Source organism: Saccostrea echinata, unplaced genomic scaffold (genome assembly GCF_033153115.1).
Source record: "Saccostrea echinata isolate AGI-Se365-2 ecotype Australia unplaced genomic scaffold, CSIRO_AGI_Sech_v1 ptg000025l, whole genome shotgun sequence".
NCBI classification, from domain to species: domain Eukaryota; kingdom Metazoa; phylum Mollusca; class Bivalvia; order Ostreida; family Ostreidae; genus Saccostrea; species Saccostrea echinata.
Genome location: NW_026889774.1, coordinates 17,672,197 through 17,692,320, shown reverse-complemented (window position 1 = coordinate 17,692,320; position 20,124 = coordinate 17,672,197). Strand labels below are relative to the sequence as shown.

The 20,124-nt window shown below is 33.2% G+C and overlaps 1 protein-coding gene across 1 annotated transcript in view; it reads left to right on the top strand.

Annotated features, from left to right (window-relative positions):
- Positions 1-15,976, top strand: part of LOC133192071 (influenza virus NS1A-binding protein homolog A-like) — a 204,720-nt gene extending 188,744 nt beyond the window's left edge. Inside the window, exon 12 of the mRNA XM_061327915.1 lies at positions 15,280-15,976. Coding sequence (XP_061183899.1) covers positions 15,280-15,650 — 371 coding nt within the window. The 3' untranslated portion in view covers positions 15,651-15,976. The remainder of the gene's footprint in view (positions 1-15,279) is intronic.
- The last annotated feature ends 4,148 nt before the right edge of the window (positions 15,977-20,124 follow it).

The following is a 20,124-nucleotide window of genomic DNA, read 5'->3' as shown; positions in this document are numbered from 1 at the left end:
CCTAAATGATCAACAGTCAAGTTCTTAAGCTGAAACCACGAGAAGAATGAATTCAACATGACTCTGGTTGATGCGTTATTTAAAGTCATGTTTGTTTAACCTTATGCTTACAGTTATTTTGAAAATCCCGGCGTTTCAAGACACTGGTAACCTTATAGCTGTATTTTGCATCCAACTTAAGACAACCCAACGTAATAACTTTTTTGTTAAAAAAAAAAAAAATCACCATATTTAAGGTCACAGACATTGCGTATGGCCCAGGGTTGAAATGTTACAACCTTTTAATGAAGGGTTGAAAAAATATATTATTATAAATCAATCTAAAGCTTAATAAAAATTAAATATGTCGTGTATGAGATGAGTTGACTGTCTTCATTTTCTGATATCTTTAATATCGATTATTGGAGGGATGATAGATATGTTAAGAAAAATCATAAGTAATACCCATGAAAATGGAATAGCATCCAATCATAAAGTTATGTGTTGATATGGTAAAAACGGCGTCAGAGACATAATTAATGATTGTTAAAATAACTGGGAATAATCGAAATATTTTTTAGCTCATTTGACAAAGCAATTGATCTCATGTTTCACAAATTTTTTGAAGAAAAGTATTGTCTGAATTCCCCATTCAACAAATGAAATTAAATTTTATCATTACTATTACAGTACAATTCGTTTTTTATCATACCGGTTTTATATCATACTTCTTTTTTTATCATAGATATCTGAAACACAAAACCATTTCTTAATAATTCATTATAAATTTCGTCTGTTATTATCATAGGTAAAAGTATACACTTCGCTTACTATAATAGAAAATTTCCGTCTGTAATATTTTTTTCACACCTTTTCACTCTTGGGGCAATCAACAAAACAAAAGATAACACCTATCTACACCTGTGGTTCATGCACTGTCGCTTGTCTATACACAATGGCTTGACTTTCACTTTGAAATTTGCCGATAGTGAAAGACTGGGGAGATTAGTCACACTTCAGTGCACTTACCTGAGCGATTGACAGGGAGTCTGTTTATTTCATGAAGTACATGACAGGATAACACGAACTCTTTTTTTTCATAACTTATTTTCTTCCTATGTTAATCCTGAATTGTACGTTCGTAATAAATACGTTTTACCAAATGTGTTGAAATTAAATTTAGTGTCAGTATTAACCCAAGCTTTCTTACGCTTGGTGTCTGGATCAATGTTCATAGTTAATTACGTTTACAAAACTACCCAATTAATTAAGGAATAATTAAGTGAAATTAACTCTTTCACCAGTCTGTCCAAGCGGCTTTGAATGCATATGCTCATCAGTGTATCAATTAATTTTAATTATACGGCGACATTAAGTGTAAATAGGTAATTTTTTTATGTCTACTTTGGATGAATAAAAGAAACAATTTGAATGCATGCTTTGTTGCTGTGTTAATTTATTTAATATGTGACCAAAAAAAAAAAAAAAAAAAAAAAACGAAACGAAACGAAACATTGGTAATTTGAATTGACAATAAATTGAAAATGAAAGTAGATCAAAATAAACAAGATGGATGCCAAGGGATCTAGAAGATTAAGTTTGAAGCGTATTAAGCTTTATTTAAGTGAATTTATTTATAATAAAAAGTTGAAACAGTAAGTAAATATTGTGAAATGATATGTCAGTTGACTTGTATTTCAAATAAACCTAAAAAATCGAAATTATATGTAACGTAAGATGTATAATACATCCAATAATTTACACAAACGTCGTATCGTCAGCCGTCCGACATGAATTTCAGCCGACTATGGTTATTATAAAAGTCGCTTATTATAAAGTTTTGGCCTGACAAATAAACTATGATAATAAACGAATTGTACTGTATTTGAATTTACATCAGCTGTTTTGAATAACTTAGCAAGTTCCCTGTTGATAAGTTAGGAAGATGATTTTAATTTATTCTTCGTTAGTTGACACCTTTGTCTGTGGTCCAAATTCAAAGATCAATTTGCAAGGTCATCGTAAACTAAAAGAAAATGCTGATGAAAATGATGAAGGAATGTCACCTAGAGCCTGACTCTGACTCAAAGATATGTAATTTAGATCCAGTCTATACTATATGTATGAGTTTTGACAAATAAAAAAAGTTAACTTTGACATTAATACAGTTCACAAGGAACCTTAGGGTCAACTTTGATTTTTTTTTTTGTTTTTGGTTATTTGTTATACCAGTAGCTTACTTGCACACCCCCCCTCCCCCTTCCTCCCTTTCTCAGTGCAATAGTGACCTAGAATACATTTTTACTTTAAACAAAACCTTGGAGTAACTCAGAACTTCAAGATTCTGAAGTGAATGAATTTTAATAGATATTTCTTAAGTTGCAGGCATGTAGTATTGGTTTTGAAATGCGGAGGGGGGAGGGCAGAATCAAACTTGAAAGTCCTATTTCATGAGAGGGAGGTCTAAATTCTCAACTTCTTCCACATCAATTTTTTTTTCATACATCACCAATTAACCCTGCAACAAAAACTGGGGGAGGGGAGCAACTAGCCCTTCAATGGACATTTTCGATAGAAAAGGTAATGTTCGGAAAAAAAAAAAAAAAAGAAAAAAAAAGGACAGCCCCCCTCCCCAATACTTCGAGCCTGAGTTATCATTACATCCAGGTGATATAATTCCAAATTTTTTTGCTGCCCATTGATCTCTCATGTCTTTTGCATGAGTAATTTAATACTTTTTAAAAATTGTATTGATTGATCTCAAAAAGGGCGATTTTCGGTACTAGTATTATAATATTATAATTTGAACCTTAGTGCAAATAGATAAAAAAATAATGCTAAAGTAAATATATTTCTTCTTTTACTGTTCTTGTTTGTTAATAAAAGCTTCATTTCATGGATCCTTTTGCATTCTTTATTTTTTTTAAAACATTCCTGAAAAAATAAGTTTATTTGTGAAGATCGAAAAACAGACTGCACATTATGCAAGCAATTTTTACTGCAGTATGATATTCAGGTATATCCATACTATGGAGGTCATTAATTCTTTAAAACATTTTTTTTTGTGCAATATTTTCTTTGAAGTAAATAAACTATGCAATGTAAACATTTTAATATAAGATTTTTTATGTATAACATACATTATTATATAGTCTATAAATAGTCCTATATAATCTATACAAACGCAAACAGTTCATAATACTACATATTCACTGGATTTGAAGCCGTATTTGGCTTCGCCTCGGTCAATATTGATATTTTTCTGGTGAATAACAAACCATATTCACCACCGAAGAGTCCATAATTGTATATTGATACATTAAAGTTGTTATTTAAATGTTCTAAATTGACAGCAATAATGACGTCATAGTGCTCAAAACAGTTAAATGCAATAAAATACATTCCATTTTTAGAGGGCTATTGCAACGAAAGTATAAAAGATAGATAAAAATTGTTGATATATTTATAAAGTGTACATCCCCAAGTCATTTCTTTATAATTATTTTAAATTTTCAAAGAAAGGCCGATTTTCACTACTAATGTACCTGGCTCTTTAACATTTCAGTATCATAATTTCATATTGTAAAAATCTACCATGGCAGAATATGAAATTCTGCATATACTGTAACTTAACATGTTCTGGGTTTAAATTTATAATGAATATAATTCAAATGCCTATTTGCGCCAGCTTCTTCCAATATATCTCAAGACAGGGGGAGGGGGGAGGGCTTCAAAGGAAGTAGTTATTTTAATGAATTATAAAGAAAATTAGAGACGTCAGTTGAATGTGCATGATTGTATATAATTGAGTACAGTAATACTTTTCTGACACACCAACGGACCTCTGCAATTTTTTTTTCATTATTGTAATTATTCTTTTTCAGAAGAAACATTGAGCAGAACCATATTTCACACAGAATCGCCTTTTCACATATTTTATTACTCCTAGAGTATATAGGGTATCTTGTGTTGTAAATAATTTAACAACAAAACTATAATATTTTTATGAAATGAAATAACCAGATCTAATTTATAGATATATTTTCTTTCTTTCAAGTGTTAGATTTCAGTTTATATCTAAGGCCAACATTTTTTTATTTTCTGTTTTATGGGGATTTTTTTTCAAAAATCTGAGTTGGGGGGTCAAAATGAAAATTAAAATAAAAGCTCGAAATTTAAGCAGTCATTCAGAAAAACAAAAATAAAATGAAAAAATGCAATAAAAATTTTTATTTTTAATTTAGGACAGAATTTTTTTTCCTAGTGGTAAAAAAAATTGTTTTACTAAACAAGAGATACATATACACTATATCAGCTGATATTAATATGCTGATGTACATTAATTTGTTACATAGCATGCAAAATTCCATGAAATGATAAAAAAAAGGAAATAATGTCTTGTGTCAATCAAGCATACGTTTTCTTAGGTAATTTTGAATTCCAATATTTGTCATAAAACAAGTGAAAATTGTGACTCGAATTTCCTCAGTCACACCACTTTCTACCAGTTCTAAAGTGTTCTGTTCTGTCGTTGCTTGTGAAAGGAAACATTATCAGGGCTAGACAAATAGCATTGTCCGACGCCCGGGACAACCGATTTTGTTTGGCGGGCAAGTTATTTGATAAGTGGTACCTGCCCGTGGACAAGTGCTTTTTCAGTTAAGGAAAACCATATACTCAAATGCTGTTTGTGTTACCACTGTTAAAATATAATGATTCACAGCAGAGTAGGGCCCTATTCACTTTCGATGCAGTTGACCACTACATCGAATACTCGGTCGGAACTCCTCTATAGAATTAACCCATTCATCATGTTCATGTGTTGTTAAAATTTACACAAGACGTAAAACATGGGAGGTATCGATGTCATGTCAAAAATGTTGAAGAGGATTTTAGACCTTTTTATTGTCAAAATGTAAAATTCCTTCTGCGAATACACACAATACGAACACATGCTGCTGTTATTAAACTGGAGGTGTTGACTGGCGAACACACACATTCATGGAGTCGAACCCGCAATCATGGTCGCAAACCACAGCCAAAATGTAAGATCCTCTCCGATTCGAGCTATATGCGGACTCCGGACCGTGGCTTGAGATGATGACCCGCAATCGACATTCAGGAGTGTTTTTCATATTAAAATAAATGAATGCAGATATAATATATGTATTGTGTTTTCATTTAAAGCTATATATGGCGTATCTAAGCTTGAAAAATAATAATACGAGATTGAGGTAAATGTACATGATATATGTTATTTACGTTCAAATTAAAAATTTTCACTGATTTTGAGCTTTTATAACCTCACGTTTCTATGGTTAAATTGTTTTTAAATTTGTCTCTTATTTAAATATGGAGTCCATGGCCGTAGGAACGGGGGGGGGGCATGGGGGGGGCCGTGCTCCCCAATAATTTTGCCGATATATAGAATACTATAGAAAACATAGCTGCTACATGCTTGTGCCCCCTCAATAATAATGTCTGATGACCTTAGAAGTCTCCCTAGAATAAGAAATTTCTCGGACACCCCTAAAGAGCAAGAGCCACGAACCATCAAAAATGGCCCTGTGTCAAAAATTAACGGGTTTTTGTCAATTAATAGTGAAGACCTTTAGCTTTGCTTTGCCGTTTTTCTTTTTTCGATATCGATTATATTTTTTGAAAAAGAGAGTTTGAAGTATGGTGGTGTTTTAAAAGAAAAATGCTAGTAGAACGTCATTTTCTGTAACGTAACGTCGTAGGGCGGAAAAATTTCCTTGATCGATTTTGCATGTATGAATATGTGACTTTGAATTAAAACTAGTATTAATAATATAATAAAGATCATAATTACTTTAAGACGATTAAAAGCATTTGGAACTTGATTTTACTTGCCGTCTTTATGGTAACCTCGTGTTTAACTGATTGAATTATATAGATACATGAAGTAAAAACTAGAGGTACTGTGAGCACTGAGCTCACAAAATGATACCCCGCCTATCATATATTTATAATGGCAAAGTCCATGTTTTGCTATGGGAGACCCGAAATATGTGTCTGACCAAAAGTGAAAAAGGAAGTGCACAATGGCACAATGTAAAAAGATTCTGTGAAAGTATCATTAAATCTTTAATTTATTCAGGCGTATAAGACGAGTTGCGGATAAGAGATGGGTACCCTAAATATTATTTAAAGAATGGCAGTGTCTATGTTTTGCTATTGGATACCTAAAATATGTGTCCGATCAGAAAATGAAATAGGAGGTGCATAATGGCACTATCTAACAAAGATTCTGCGAAAGTATCATTAAATTTTATTGAGTGGTATAGGAGGAGTTGCGGATAAGAGATGTGTACCCCAAAGCGTAATGGACGGACGCACAGACGGACGGAAAGGACACCCCCATCACTATATACCCCAACTTTTCAAGCGGGAGTATAATAATCTGTGTGACTGTCTTGGAATATTTTCATTCTACCTGGTCCCTATGATAATATTTAAAAAAGGAACATTCTATTTATATCCCTTCAACACATTTTTGAGCGATGCTTCGCTCCTAGTGAAGTATTGTGTATAGATCATCATAAACAATATACGACATGCTTCAAATGCAGATAGTCTGACCAACTAAGTTTTCCGGATTTTTCCCTACAGGCCAGCAGATATTAAGCTGATCTTTGGCATGTGCGTCCAGGCACGTAGTATCGTTTTTCAAAGTTGGGAAGGGGGCAGTCGGGAAAAAAAATAATTGACAACATACCTGAAATGATCTTGAAACGAATGTTTCGGAACTGAAGAGGTAATTCTATAACTACATGTACATTGTAGGTAAAAGTATAATTGCAAAAAGTTTTGTTTAAATTGAAAGAGACTTTCAATGCAAAATTCTTAGATCCTGATATTGCGAGTATTTTAACGTATATTTGGACAAGAGGAAGAAGGAAAAAGTTGGAAGGACTTGTTTCTAATCCATTTATTCATTTGTAACAATAATTTGAACCTTGTTTTCGATACAGAAACAGGGAAAATTTTAGATTAATTGGAAAGGGATTTCGCAATTTATCAGAATGGTTTAATTAGTAAACAGAACTCATCAAAACATTCTAGCCCTAAATGTAAGTTTCTTTGGAGTAATATGGAAAACAGTAGAGTACACTTCAAAAAATATTCTTAAGAAAAATAAATTTGTTAAAAAATCACTCGTCACTGTCCATTATTATATATTTAACAGTATTTGCTGGAACCCCCACCCCCCATTTTTTGCAAAATATTCGATTTTTTTTTCTCCAAATACCTTAATATCTGCAGGGATTTTGTAAAGGTAGAGTCTGCGAAAATTCTATGATTATTTTCCATGTAAATGTATCAAAAGATTAAGCATTGTGTAAAATCCACACTTTCGATTTCATTTGCATATTATGGTTTTTATGGTTTATAAAAAGAGTAGAGCTACACTGATATTGCTGATATGTGGGTCACTATCATAATTGAAATACATGTACAGGTGTTCATTTATCCTTGTTTTATTGTCTCACAATCAGCACAAGATTGATTTTAATCAACAAAAGCTTGCTTAAAAATATTTTACTCGGAGAAGCAATAAGAGTTGTCCGTACATATTTTTTTTTTCAATTTTCTTTATGATTTTTTTTCGTGAAAAGAGGTGCTGCCAAACCAGTCCCCACCCCCCTTCTCATTGAGGAAAAAATAAGAGGAGTAAGAAAGTCTTTAACAATTTTCAATTTCTAGATTGATTTCTATTAATTAACAATAAAGAAAGTTAAATTCAAGACAACCTAAGAGAATAAAATAAAAATAACTACATTAGATGAAAATTTTGTTGCCATTAGTTTGTACCCCCCCCCCCCTCTTTTTTTTAAATCTCAACTGGAAGTCTTGGATCTACCATTCTACATATCATGATACTAATAGTTTATACTGAGGGAGGAGGTACAAGTGTACTAACCAGAATAAGCTGACAATAGATTTTAAAAAAAGAGTAAAAATTATGATCCAAAAAAAATCTACTTCGTTGGGTTAAAAAAAAACTAGCTGTAAACAACTTACGACCATACGTTTTAAAGAACATATTCCCGTTTTATTGATTTGTTTTTTAAAACACATTCTAAGATCTCTCTCTCTCTCTCTCTCTCTCTCTCTCTCTCCATGTGTTATCACATCGCTGAATTCTTAGATAAAACCGTATACTAATAATTTAAAAGTTGCAATGAAGAGATGATGACGGATTAAAACTTTGGGTAAATTATATGTAGTGTACTTATCTATTTAATTTATGTTTTGTCTAAATAGACCTATAATCACTACCCTTTCACTGACTGACGATCTGAAGCATAACTATACTAATAATTAAATTGTGTTAGTTACAATGAAATATTTGGAGCACAGTACAAAAAATGCATAAACATTTTATACTGATGTCTAAGACATACGACATGCATTTAATGCAATTTTACTCACTGGGGGTACATGTATATTTGAATTATGTTTCACAAAGGATGACAAGATCGGGTATATGTTTTATGTACATATGCATCAATAGCCTCACTTCGATTTTAATAAATACAGACATATCAAAAATATACCGATATATTCTTTTGTTTTTGATCACGGGCGTGGGATCGTCATGTGCAAGTGTTTTGACGAAACCCGATATCGGTGCTCTCATAATTGTATACTATAACTATACATTATTTTGTATCAGAATGTATAAGCCATCAATATAACTGAATTTTGTTAATCAACTGAGATGATTCTTCTGCATGTACACAAAAAAGGTGGATTTCGGTGCGGAAATGCAGATGATTATCTTAATGCGTATTTTTTTCATTCCTTTTTTTCAATTTTTTTTTTTAATTTTCACTTTGGACAGCAACCCATATCATTATTATTTCGCTTGTTTTAAAAAGGTATAGCGTGATAACTTTGCTACACTCTCTATTAATTTGTTTACAATTTAAGTCATGCCTGATAACACTAATAACAACAGTATTTTGAATTATTTCAGGGAGGGGAGGTGTAGTAAAGAAAGACACCGCGGGGGGAATTTCTGATAACTTATAATTTGATGGTATCATCCAGTGGGGTTTTACATGTAATTAAATCATATACATGGGCGGATACAGGATTTGTGATTAGGGGGGGCGTGGATAAACTTTGTGCAGGCAGGGGGTCTGGGGGCCGCCTTAAGGACCCCAGTGGGTCCAGGGCAAAGCCCTGGTGGGGGCCCAGGGGGCGAAGCCCCCTGAAGCTCCTGGGTTTTCGTGTATTTTAAGAGTAAAACCAGGCACAATAATAGGGGTATTGGTTAGTTTATATGTACCAAAGTTTGGCATTATTAATACTAGTCATATCATACTTTGAATAGAGGGGGCCCAGGGGGCGAAGCCCCCGGAAGCTCCTGGGTTTTCATGTATTTTAAGAGTAAAACCAGGCACAAAAATAGCGGTATTGGTTTGTTATATACCAAAGTATGGCATTATTGATATTAGTCATATCATACTTGAAAATTTTAGGGGGGGGGGGGGCGTGCGCTCCCCACGCCCCCCTTAAATCCGCCAGTGATATACATGTAAATACATGTAGGGGCACTATCTAGAGCGTTAAAAGCTTTTCAGCAACATCCCAAATAATTTACAGCCTTTATGACGTCACAACTGACGTATTACTAGTAACGTCATACATAATGACCTAGTCATAGTAAAAACCACAAAGTTTTTCCAGACATATATTTCAGAAAATGTATGTAGTTGACTATTTTTCACATTTAGCGTTTTAGATGAACAATTTACTGATTTTCTAGCATATTTTGTGAAATTTATATTTTTTATTATTACATGAATTGAATGTAAACGATTGATCTACAAATTAAGGATTATTTGATCCATCAAAATTTAAATATAAAATCAAATTTCATATTGGCCACAGCCACGAACATCAACGATATTAAACATAAAGATTTGTATCGGTAATATCTATATCTATGGGAAGTATAAAAGTTGTTCTTGACTGTGGCCACATCTAACTTTGGGAAAATCTGTCGAAAAAACGGCATTTTTTAACGTTTTTATGAAACCGTCGCATTTTCCAACCGTCGCACGTGTTTAATGGCGCATTATATAACGATATAAGTTATGTATGGAAAAGAAGAATGTTGTCCTCTAATATTTAACGTATAGTACTCTTCTTGAACCGAAACTTTATTTTTGTGAAAAACACAGGGCCAAATATGATGGTTCGCGGCTTTAGCTCTTTCTCCATGGGAAAGTTACTTGATTTTTGGTCTAAGTTGGTCCCAAATGTTAATGATAATGCTTTAATTTAATGTTAGTTGAGAAAAAGGTGGGCATATTTTTTGGTAGGACAAGCAATTTTACGATGGTAACCTGTCCGAGGGCAAGTACTGAAATATTCCATTTGTCTACCCCTGATTATTGTCTTAAAGTTAAGTTTAAAAAAATCTTCAACACATATTTCAATGTATTGAAGCAATTGTCAAAGATAATACGTACTCAAAACCTTTCAATACCAGCGGTTGACAGAACCTCGATTTCCATGTGGCCCTCTTCATGACATTTGATCAAGATTACTGTTTCATCTATTTCATTCAATCTTTCATTAAAAGTGAATTATCTGAAATTTATATATATTATATATATATATTATTTGACAGAACCTGGATTTCCATGTGGCCCTCCTCATGACATTTGATCAAGATTACTGTTTCGTCTATTTCATTCAATCTTTCATTAAAAGTGAATTATCTGAAATTTATACTTTTTCTAATATATGACATTGACACATCACTTTTTAAAATGACTATTTAAAAATATATCAAACCCTCTGATTCTGACATTTGGGGCTACGCTTACAGTGACTATTCAAGCTTCAACTACTGTGATTGGATGAATATATTTACCTCAGCCAATGACATATTGCATTTTGAAAGGCTTGTGAAAAGTTTATTTATATTTCTTTTATTAGGGCCCTGCTCTGCGGGTGCCCTATAGTGATCAGTCTGTCCGTCCGTCCGTCTGTCCGTTTGAGATCTCTTGTCCGGAGCATATCTTCTCTCTCCTTGGCCCAATCTGGCTCATACTTCACCCACAGAGTGTCTATGGGTAAAGGGTGTGCAGTGACCTTAAACCATGTTTCTAGGTCTAAGGTCAAGGTCATAGCAGAATTATATGAAAAATCCTTGTCCGGAGCATATCTTCTCTCCTCTTGATCCAATGTGGCTCATACTTCACTCACAGAGTGCCAATGGTCAATGGATGTGCAGTGTCCTTGAATGAAGTTTTTAGGTCAAGGGTCAAGGTCAAAAATAGCCTCTCTGTGTAAATCCTTGTCCGCAGCATATCTTCTCTTTCCTTGGCCTAATCTGGCTCATACTTCACCCACAGAGTGCCTTTGGGTAAAGGGTGTGCAGTGACTTGAACCATGTTTCTAGGTCTAAGGTAAAGGTCATAGCAGAATTATATGAAAAGTCCTTGTCCAGAGCATAACTTTTCTCCCCTTGGTCCAATGTGACTCATACTTCACTCACAGAGTGCCACTTGTCAGTGGATGTGCAGTGACCTTGAACGAAGTTTCTAGGTCAAGGGTCAATTTCAAAAATAGCCTCTATGTTTAAAATCTTTGTTCGGTGCATAATTTCTTTCCCTTAAGTCCAGTCAGCCTCAAACCTTACCAATTGACTTAGGGTATGGATCATTTGTGATATTCCTTCCATATTTCTGATAGAGGATATGCAACAATTTTCATAGAGGATATGCAGCATTCGTGATTTTTTAGTGCTGTTTTTTGATGGAAGGTGTTGAGCACTCGTGATTTTCGTGCCATTTTTTATTATAACGAGGATAACATAGAAGCCCTTTAGACTCAAAAAACACATCCCTTAATAGTACACAAATGTTTCTCTTCAAAATAAACCCTTTTCAGCTACCTTACATTTCCATGTTCATTGCTGAAAGCAGGGCCCTTTGAGATGGCCACCATCTCAATGATATCTAGTTTTTTCAGTGACTATAAATAAACTATCGGCGGAAGAAATAAAAATAAAACTTGAATTAGGGACTTTTATTTTTATTTCATTTTAGCCCACATTAGGGTCAGCGCTCCCGTAAAACAGGATATAAAAAGATGTTGGCCTAAAGGCTTTAAAACTGTAAACAGTATTATGATTTTCTATTGCTCAGTTCCATTTTAGTGTATGTAATATTTTTATATTGAAAATGAAACTTGGAAATTGGGTTATTTGGCATTCAAATCGTAGAGAATCTAGAGAAAAAATAATTGTCTGCATTAATATAGATGGGTTTAGTTACAGTCTTATTCTGAATTATATGAGATAGATAAAAGTGCATGTCATCAATATAGAGGGTGTTTCAGAAAACATGCAACCATTTTGATTGATTAAATTTTACTGGTGTTTCAACCAAAACCATGCACCAACATATCAAATTAAAAGTCACAATTTCAAGATTTTTTCTTATGAAAATAAAGTTAATATGGCAAATAGTTAATGAATTACAAAAGAAAAAGGAAACTCATAAAATTTCACTCAGTTAAAAAATATGTTCTAAATGGCGTCATTTTTGCTGAATGAATAAATCTATCCGATGCAAGGAAGTTCTCATTGATATTGCAGAGAGTCTCTTGGTAATGAATCAGGTCTCATTTTTCGAACCATTTTGAGTTCATTTGTTTTTTTTGTTTTTTGTTTTTTTTTTTTTGGGGGGGGGGGTTATTTTAAAAACTTTGACCTTTAAATATCCCCACAGATAAAAGTCAAGGGATGTTAAGTCAGGTGAGTGTGGAGACCCAATTTAACAGATTTGAAAGAGTTGAATAGTCCTCCAAACATTTGTTCTAACAAGCCCAAGGTTTAAGATTCAAAACATATTTCAGCATCTGATCTACACTTGACTTGCTCAATTTGTTCCCAAACTCAGTTATTTTACAGAAGGATTTCATGTAAGTCTGTGGAACAATGCCTCTTTTGTAACATTCTGAATGTTTTCATGTGTTCCAATTGTCTTTTTCTTCATTTTTTTTTCTTTGAATTTCTTTGCTCATGCATGAACTCTTCCATTTGCTGCAAAATTTTACAGATTTAATTATACAACTTCCACTTTATATTACTATTAGTAAGTTCTTTGCATTCTGTAAACCTTATTTTCTTTGTCCGAATCACAGGAACTGGTTACATGCTCTGCTAAAGCAGTTTCGGAACTCCTGATGATTGCTTTTTATTAAATTCCACATTAAGAATGAAATTATCTGTTTTTTCAGTGATGTCAAATATGACGTCATAATTAATTCAAATGGTAATTTTTTTTCTAAATTTTTGTTATTAATAAAAACTTTGGCCTTTTTAGCATAATTTTATATAAAACTTTCATATGTTTCTATTTGCATATAAATAAAGAGAGGAAAGTGAATGGTTGCATGTTTTCTGAAACACCCTGTATATATATATATATATAATTATATAGAAAGCACAAAGAAATTCACTTTTATAAGGATACCCCCCCCCCCCCCCCCCCCAGCCCGGGGTTGAACACTCGACCTTCAGAATCTGTTTCCTAGCAGTACAGGAACAGCGCGCTAGACCGCTCGGCTATCTAGGCAAGTCAAAAAACTTTCTTTCGATGCCGATGGAATTCTCACGGCGCTGTCCTACACTACACGGTCATTGAGAATGGAAGTGAGATACAGTTATTTGGACATTATAGTTTTATTAGAGGATCGTTACCAATACACGTTGTAATGAAATTAATTTTTATTTATAAAGCACATTTTACAACAACTCTTAAACTAACATAACTACCCTTAGTGAAGAAATATTAATACAGAAAGCACAAAGAAATTCACTTTTATATGGATACCCACTTCCGCCCAAGCCCGGGGTTGAACTCTCAACCTACAGAATCTGTCTCCTAGCAGTACAGGAACAGCGCGCTAGACTGCTCGGCTATCTAGGCAAGTCAAAAATTTGCTTTCCATGCATCTAGCTTTAAGAAATAATTTTTTTAGCAATGAGAAAGAATATTTATTGTGACTTAATTAATTCTTTTTTTATGTTCAATCATCAGTCTTGAAAAATAATTACCTGTAAATTCAAAAAGTGACCAACTGATCTAACAGAAAAAGCTAATTTTATCATTAACCCAAACAGAGTTCTGCGTATCTAATTTATTTAATTGCTTAAATGTGTTTTGTGATAGATCAATGGATGAAATGGCTGCCTATCACAGTGTAAATAAGGTTGTGGGTGAGGATTTGAGTGGCCGCTAGCCACATTACACAGGTGGCCGTTTATTCAGTTAAAAAATATATTAAAAATCGTCGGGGGAACTGAAAGTGGCCACTGATCGTGAGTGGCTGTTGATTTCGAGTGTTCGCTAAGACAGTTTTGACTGTACTAATTAAATCAGTTAATTATTGCTGACATTTAATTTTTAATGACGTAAAGTTTGTCACATGATCAGACTTTCTTGTATATAGAAAGCAAACCACACAGTGTTTCCTGTGTAATAAATATATATTCTGTGTAAATAATTCAGTCGATAACGGTAAACCAATTATTATTCATGGCATCTTTTATTTGCAATTTCTTGGTTTGAAACCTATCCATGATGATTAATTTTCTTGACTGAGAAGATGTTCCACTGGAAACAAATAAAAAGCATAATTGGTTCACAGCGAGAATATTTTGCAAGTAAAAGAAAATCGTGTAGCTTGCAGATATTTCTTGCATGCAAATAATGGTTTACAGTTTCAAAGTATACTTGTAATGAGAATTTAACAAGATTGTTTAATCATGCTCACTCTGCCATTATTAGCTCACCTGAGCTGAAGGCTCAAGTGAGCTTTTCTGATTTAAATTTGTCCGTTGTTTGTTGTTGGCTTTGTCATCGTTGTCGTTGTTGTAACATGACTTAAGCTACTGTAAATAATGAGCATGTAACATATTTAAAAGACCAAGTTGCTAATTGACAATTATGTTCTAAACAATAACTTTGACCAAGCGATTTTATAAAATGTCAAAAGAAAAAATCCATACATTTGTATTAATTTTAATTAAAATATCATATTTAAACACATAAATATGTTTGTGTTTATATTTAAAAAAAATAATAATGAATATAGACAAGTGTGACACAATGCAAGTTCAATGTTTATTATAGCTTTTTGGGTTATATTGAAATTCAAATGTATTAAACATTTTTCAATGGTCTCCTGATATTCAATATATCTTGAGTAGGCTGTAAATACAGGTTTTATCTGAATTACTTACAGGCACTATATACCTGACAGGAGGCAGTGATGGGTCACAGTCTCTCAAGTCCACTGAGATCTTGACCCCTGACCGAGGCTGGGTAATGGGTCCATCACTAAGCATTCCTCGAGCTAATGTGGGGGTGGTAACCTGTGATAAGCGCTTGTTTGCTGTAGGAGGGTTTAGTGGAAAAAAGTTTCTGGACAGTATGGAGTTCCTATCTGACAAACATGAAGAATGGTGCTGTTATCTTCCAGTGGAAAATTCAGTAATTGCAGAGAAAATGGCAAAGCGCAACTCAGAAGGAAGATTAGAAAAATTGGATCAGAATTCCAACTGTGAAAAGACCTTAACCAACATTCCATGTGATGCAAGTGTAAATGACCATTAACAAAAATTGTCAGGTTATATTTGAGGATTCTGGGCCACGTTTAACAAAAGAACTAATATGACTAGGATCGATATTTTAGTTGGTTTTAGCAAATTGTGTACTCAGTATTTAAGATAAAAACAACTTTAAAAATATATTTCTAAATTCTTAAAAAATTAGTTATTTAACATTAATTTTAAGAAGACAATAATTTGCAAAAACATATTTTGGTTTTAGTCATAAGTTCTTTTGTAAAAGAGGGCCCTGGTACTTAACTATTGGAAGTTGTAAGGGGTTTATGATTATTAATGTTTCTGAAATGTAAATAAAAATGAATTTTAAGTTTACATATGAATGTTTTTTTAAATAGAGATTAAATATGTATCCATTAAACAAAACTTGTAGAAATTTATGAAATTCATAGATTTCAAATCTATTCATAGAATAAGTATCTATCTTTGAAAAGTCAACTGACAGTGAATGATTATTCCTACAGTGAATTTTTCTAGTACATATAGGGAGTGTAGCACATAGAGAAAATTTACAGTTTTAGTGAAGTGTTTTAGAATACCTGTCAAAATTTATGGTTATGACAAACTCTGATATAGTGAATTTACAGATAAACGTATAGCAAATTGATTTAGCATCCTGTAGAGAATAACTATAATATTATTTACATCTTTAATATTGAATTTTTAAAGATCTCGAAATTTATAACAATGAACTGACAAACTTTTTCAAACAATAAAAATTTACATTTGAAATTTATTTTATCAGAAAACTTCAGTTATCTAAGGTAATTTTGTATTGAATACATCATTGATTATAATTGGTTGTCATTCTAGAAGAAAATGTGTACAGTAAATTTGCTACAGATATAGCCAAATAAATTTACAGGCCTCAATAGTTTATCAAGTTTTACTGTATTTTATGTCATATGTTAAGTATTGCTTCCTCTTTTCGTTCATCGTTGTGAATTTTATGATATAGGTTAACATTTGAACAATTAATTACAGCTTCTTTTTCTGAATTGGCTGGATCTTGTTTTAAAAAAAACAGGCAAAATTACCTTAAAATTGTGTCCTTGTTTGTGTTTTGGAAATAGGTTGGTTAGACAGTAGCTCTTATAGAATTTTCTGAAAACAAATGTTTTGTAGAAGTAATTGATTACATAAAATTCATGTATTTAATGAGATGTAACCAGAAAACCAAGCTATAATTGTGATACTCTAGAAAAATACAATTTTAGGGTGTACGTCGTTGCCAAATCAGACTATAAAGTATTTTGCTTATTGTCAGAATTCATTAACCATAAACTTGAATAATTTTGGAAGTTCATTACCTGGTAATTTGGGTTCATTGCAGTCCCCAGAGACATTCTTTTTATGCTTGTATTTGTGGGTTGTAATTGACATACAGTTTAAACAATGTAAATTTTCTATATGTACTTTTTTTTCCACCCATACTTATGATGCTTTGTCATTTTTGAATGATTGAAGTTTAGCGTTTCTTAAAATTAACAGTACGTGGATATGTTGAAGATGAAATTTGGGGATTCCCAAGAACTCAAAAGTAATGACTTTAAAAAAAAAAATTCTCAGTATTATATGACATTACTTATTAGCCGAAGGCTCAAGTGAGCTTTTCTGATCAAAAAATGTCCAGCGTCCATCTATCGTCCTTCGTCTGTAAAATTTTCACATTTTCGATTTCTTCTCAAGAACCACTGGGACAATTTTGACCAAACTTTGCGCAAAGCATCCTTAGGTAAAGGGGATTTAAGTTTGTTCACAGAAAGTTCCACACCCTCTTTCAAGGGGAGATAATTAAGATTTTGTGGCATCTTATAAATTTTCTTCTCAAGAACCTTTGGGCAAGAAAAATTGAAACTTATGTGAAAGCTTCATTACATACTGTAGATTCAAATTTTTCATATCTAACCCCTGGGGGTAAGGAGGGGCCACAGGAGGGGGTCAAAGTTTTACATAGGAATATATGGGAAATGTCTTTAAAATCTGCTGCTCAAGAACAGCAAAGCCATGATTAGTCTTATTATTATAGAAGTATTCCCAGGTAGTGTAGATTTAAGTTTGTTCCAATCATGACCCCTGGGGGTAGGGCAGGGCCACAACAGGGGGTCAAAGTTTACCATAGTAATATATAGGAAATATCTTTAAAAATCTTCTCAAGATCAGCTAAGATGTCAGGCATAGAATATTGGAAAGATTTTGTAACATCAAAATAGTGTCATTAAAACGCATGAAGTTGACATACAAGTTTTGGAATATTCATTACATCTTTTATTTTGCAAATAATTGGTTTAAAATTCTCCCGATTAAGTTAGTTATAGTGTGAAAATATTGCCATCCAATTCATGTTTCAATATGAGTATAGAATGTTTTCTTATACATTTAAAGTTCCGAAATATCCAATTCAGCAATGTTGACTTTTTTTACGTGACCCCACCCCTGTTTTTTTTTAGGTCACCTGAGTCACTCAGGTGACCTATTGCTATCTGTTTTTGTCCGTCGTCGTCCATCGTGCGTTGTGCGTCGTGTGTTAACATTTGAACATTTTCAGCTTCTTCTCTGAAACCGCTGAACCAATTTCAGCCAATTTTAGCATATGGCATCTATGTGTGAAGGGGAACAAAATTTGAGAATTTCATGGTCCCTGCCCCCCTGGGGCCTGAGGGGTGGGGCTAAAACCACCAAAATTAATGCAATCTTTAAAAGTCTTCTTCTTTACTCCAGGACATCAAGCAGTCAAACTGTTGACATGACTGTAGTAAGTAATAAGTATAATAAGCCCTCTACCAAAATTCATGGCCCCAGGATCAGGGGTTCTGGTGCTAGGGTGAGGCTATATAGATCATATAGTGAGAGTGCATTATTTCTTTGAAAATCTTCTTCTCTACTCCTGGATATTATTGAAACAAATTGAAAAATAGTTATGATAAGCAAGGGTGACTCTATCAAAATTGTGAAATTCATGGCCCCAGGGTCAGGGGTTCTGGTGCTAGGGCGGGGCTATATAGATCATATAGTGAAAGTGCATTATTTCTTTGAAAATCTTCTTCTCTACTTCTGGATATTATTGAAACAAATTGAATACATATTTTTGATAAGCAAGGGTGACTCTACCAAAATTGTGAAATTCATAGCCCCAGGGTCAGGGGTTCTTATGCTAGGGTGTGGCTATATAGCTCCTATAGTGAAGGTGAATTATTTCTTTGAAAATCTTCTTTTCTGCCCCTGGGTACTATTTAAACAAACTAAGTACATTGTTATGATATGCAAGGATGCCTCTTCCAAAATTGTGAATTTCATGGCCACAGGGTAAAGGGTTCTGGTGAAAAGGGGGGGGGGGGGCTCTTGATAATTTAGTGAAAATGCAGTAATTCTATTAAATAATCCTGTCTGCTCCTTAGTAAGCAGATAAACAACGTGATTACTTATGATGAGCAAACTTCTTGTCCCAGGGTGAGAGGCTCTGGTGTTTCTCGGTGGGGAGGGGGGCTCTATTGATAATATAGTGAATCTGTAGTAAAATTGCATTATTTCTTTAAAAATTTTCTCTGCAGTTGGGTATATCAGAGGCAAAAAGAGTAAAAGTTTTGATAAGGAAGGGTATTTTTACCAGATTTTTGAACATCTGGACCATTTGGTCAAGAGTTCTGGTCCTGGCCAGGGCTCTATTAATTTGTATTGTACTGAGAGGAGTTATTCCCCTTTGCTGTTTACTTTTGATAATTAATCACTGTAAATAATGTACTTGAAAGGTTAATAGAATAAGACAATTATGCAAGAATTTTTATTGTATAATACAAAAAGTATTTTTATAGTTTTAATGTTCAGGTGGACTTGTATGTAATAGATAAATAAAAATGAGACAAAAATAACTTGTCTTATTAAATGTTCATCAAAGACCAAGAGAGGCCTATGTAAGAGATTTCAACAAGGAATTAAAATAGTGCAGAAGCACTGGTAGTTTGCTTAGTATACTGTATGGTGATAGTGATAAATGGGGAACAGATTAGAACCTAATTTATGAACTGTTAATGAATACTGGACTAATTATTTTGTTGATCCTGATCACCCTATTTTTCTTGCTTTTGGGCAACAAAGCTTCACCTTTCAGTTCATTTTATACTCTATGGATCCTCTAAATTGTTGTATTATACTCAGGTGACCGATAAGGCCCTTGGGCCTCTTGTTTTATTATTTTGTCTTCTTTCACCTTCTTTTTTCTTCTTTTTCTCTTTTTATTTTTACTCAATGACATTATAATTTTATCTGCTGGTGACAGGTTTATATTCTCTTGAACATGGCAAGTGTGCAGGAAATCTATTTCTGGTGTTATTTCATACATTGTCTAAGCGCGAAAATTTTAAAAATTTAATGCGTAACAAATTAGACAAGACATCCAGTCTCTGTTCAGTTTTCTGAAGAAAAGGTTTAACTCTTTTCTATTTTTTTAATTTGAAATTTTACTT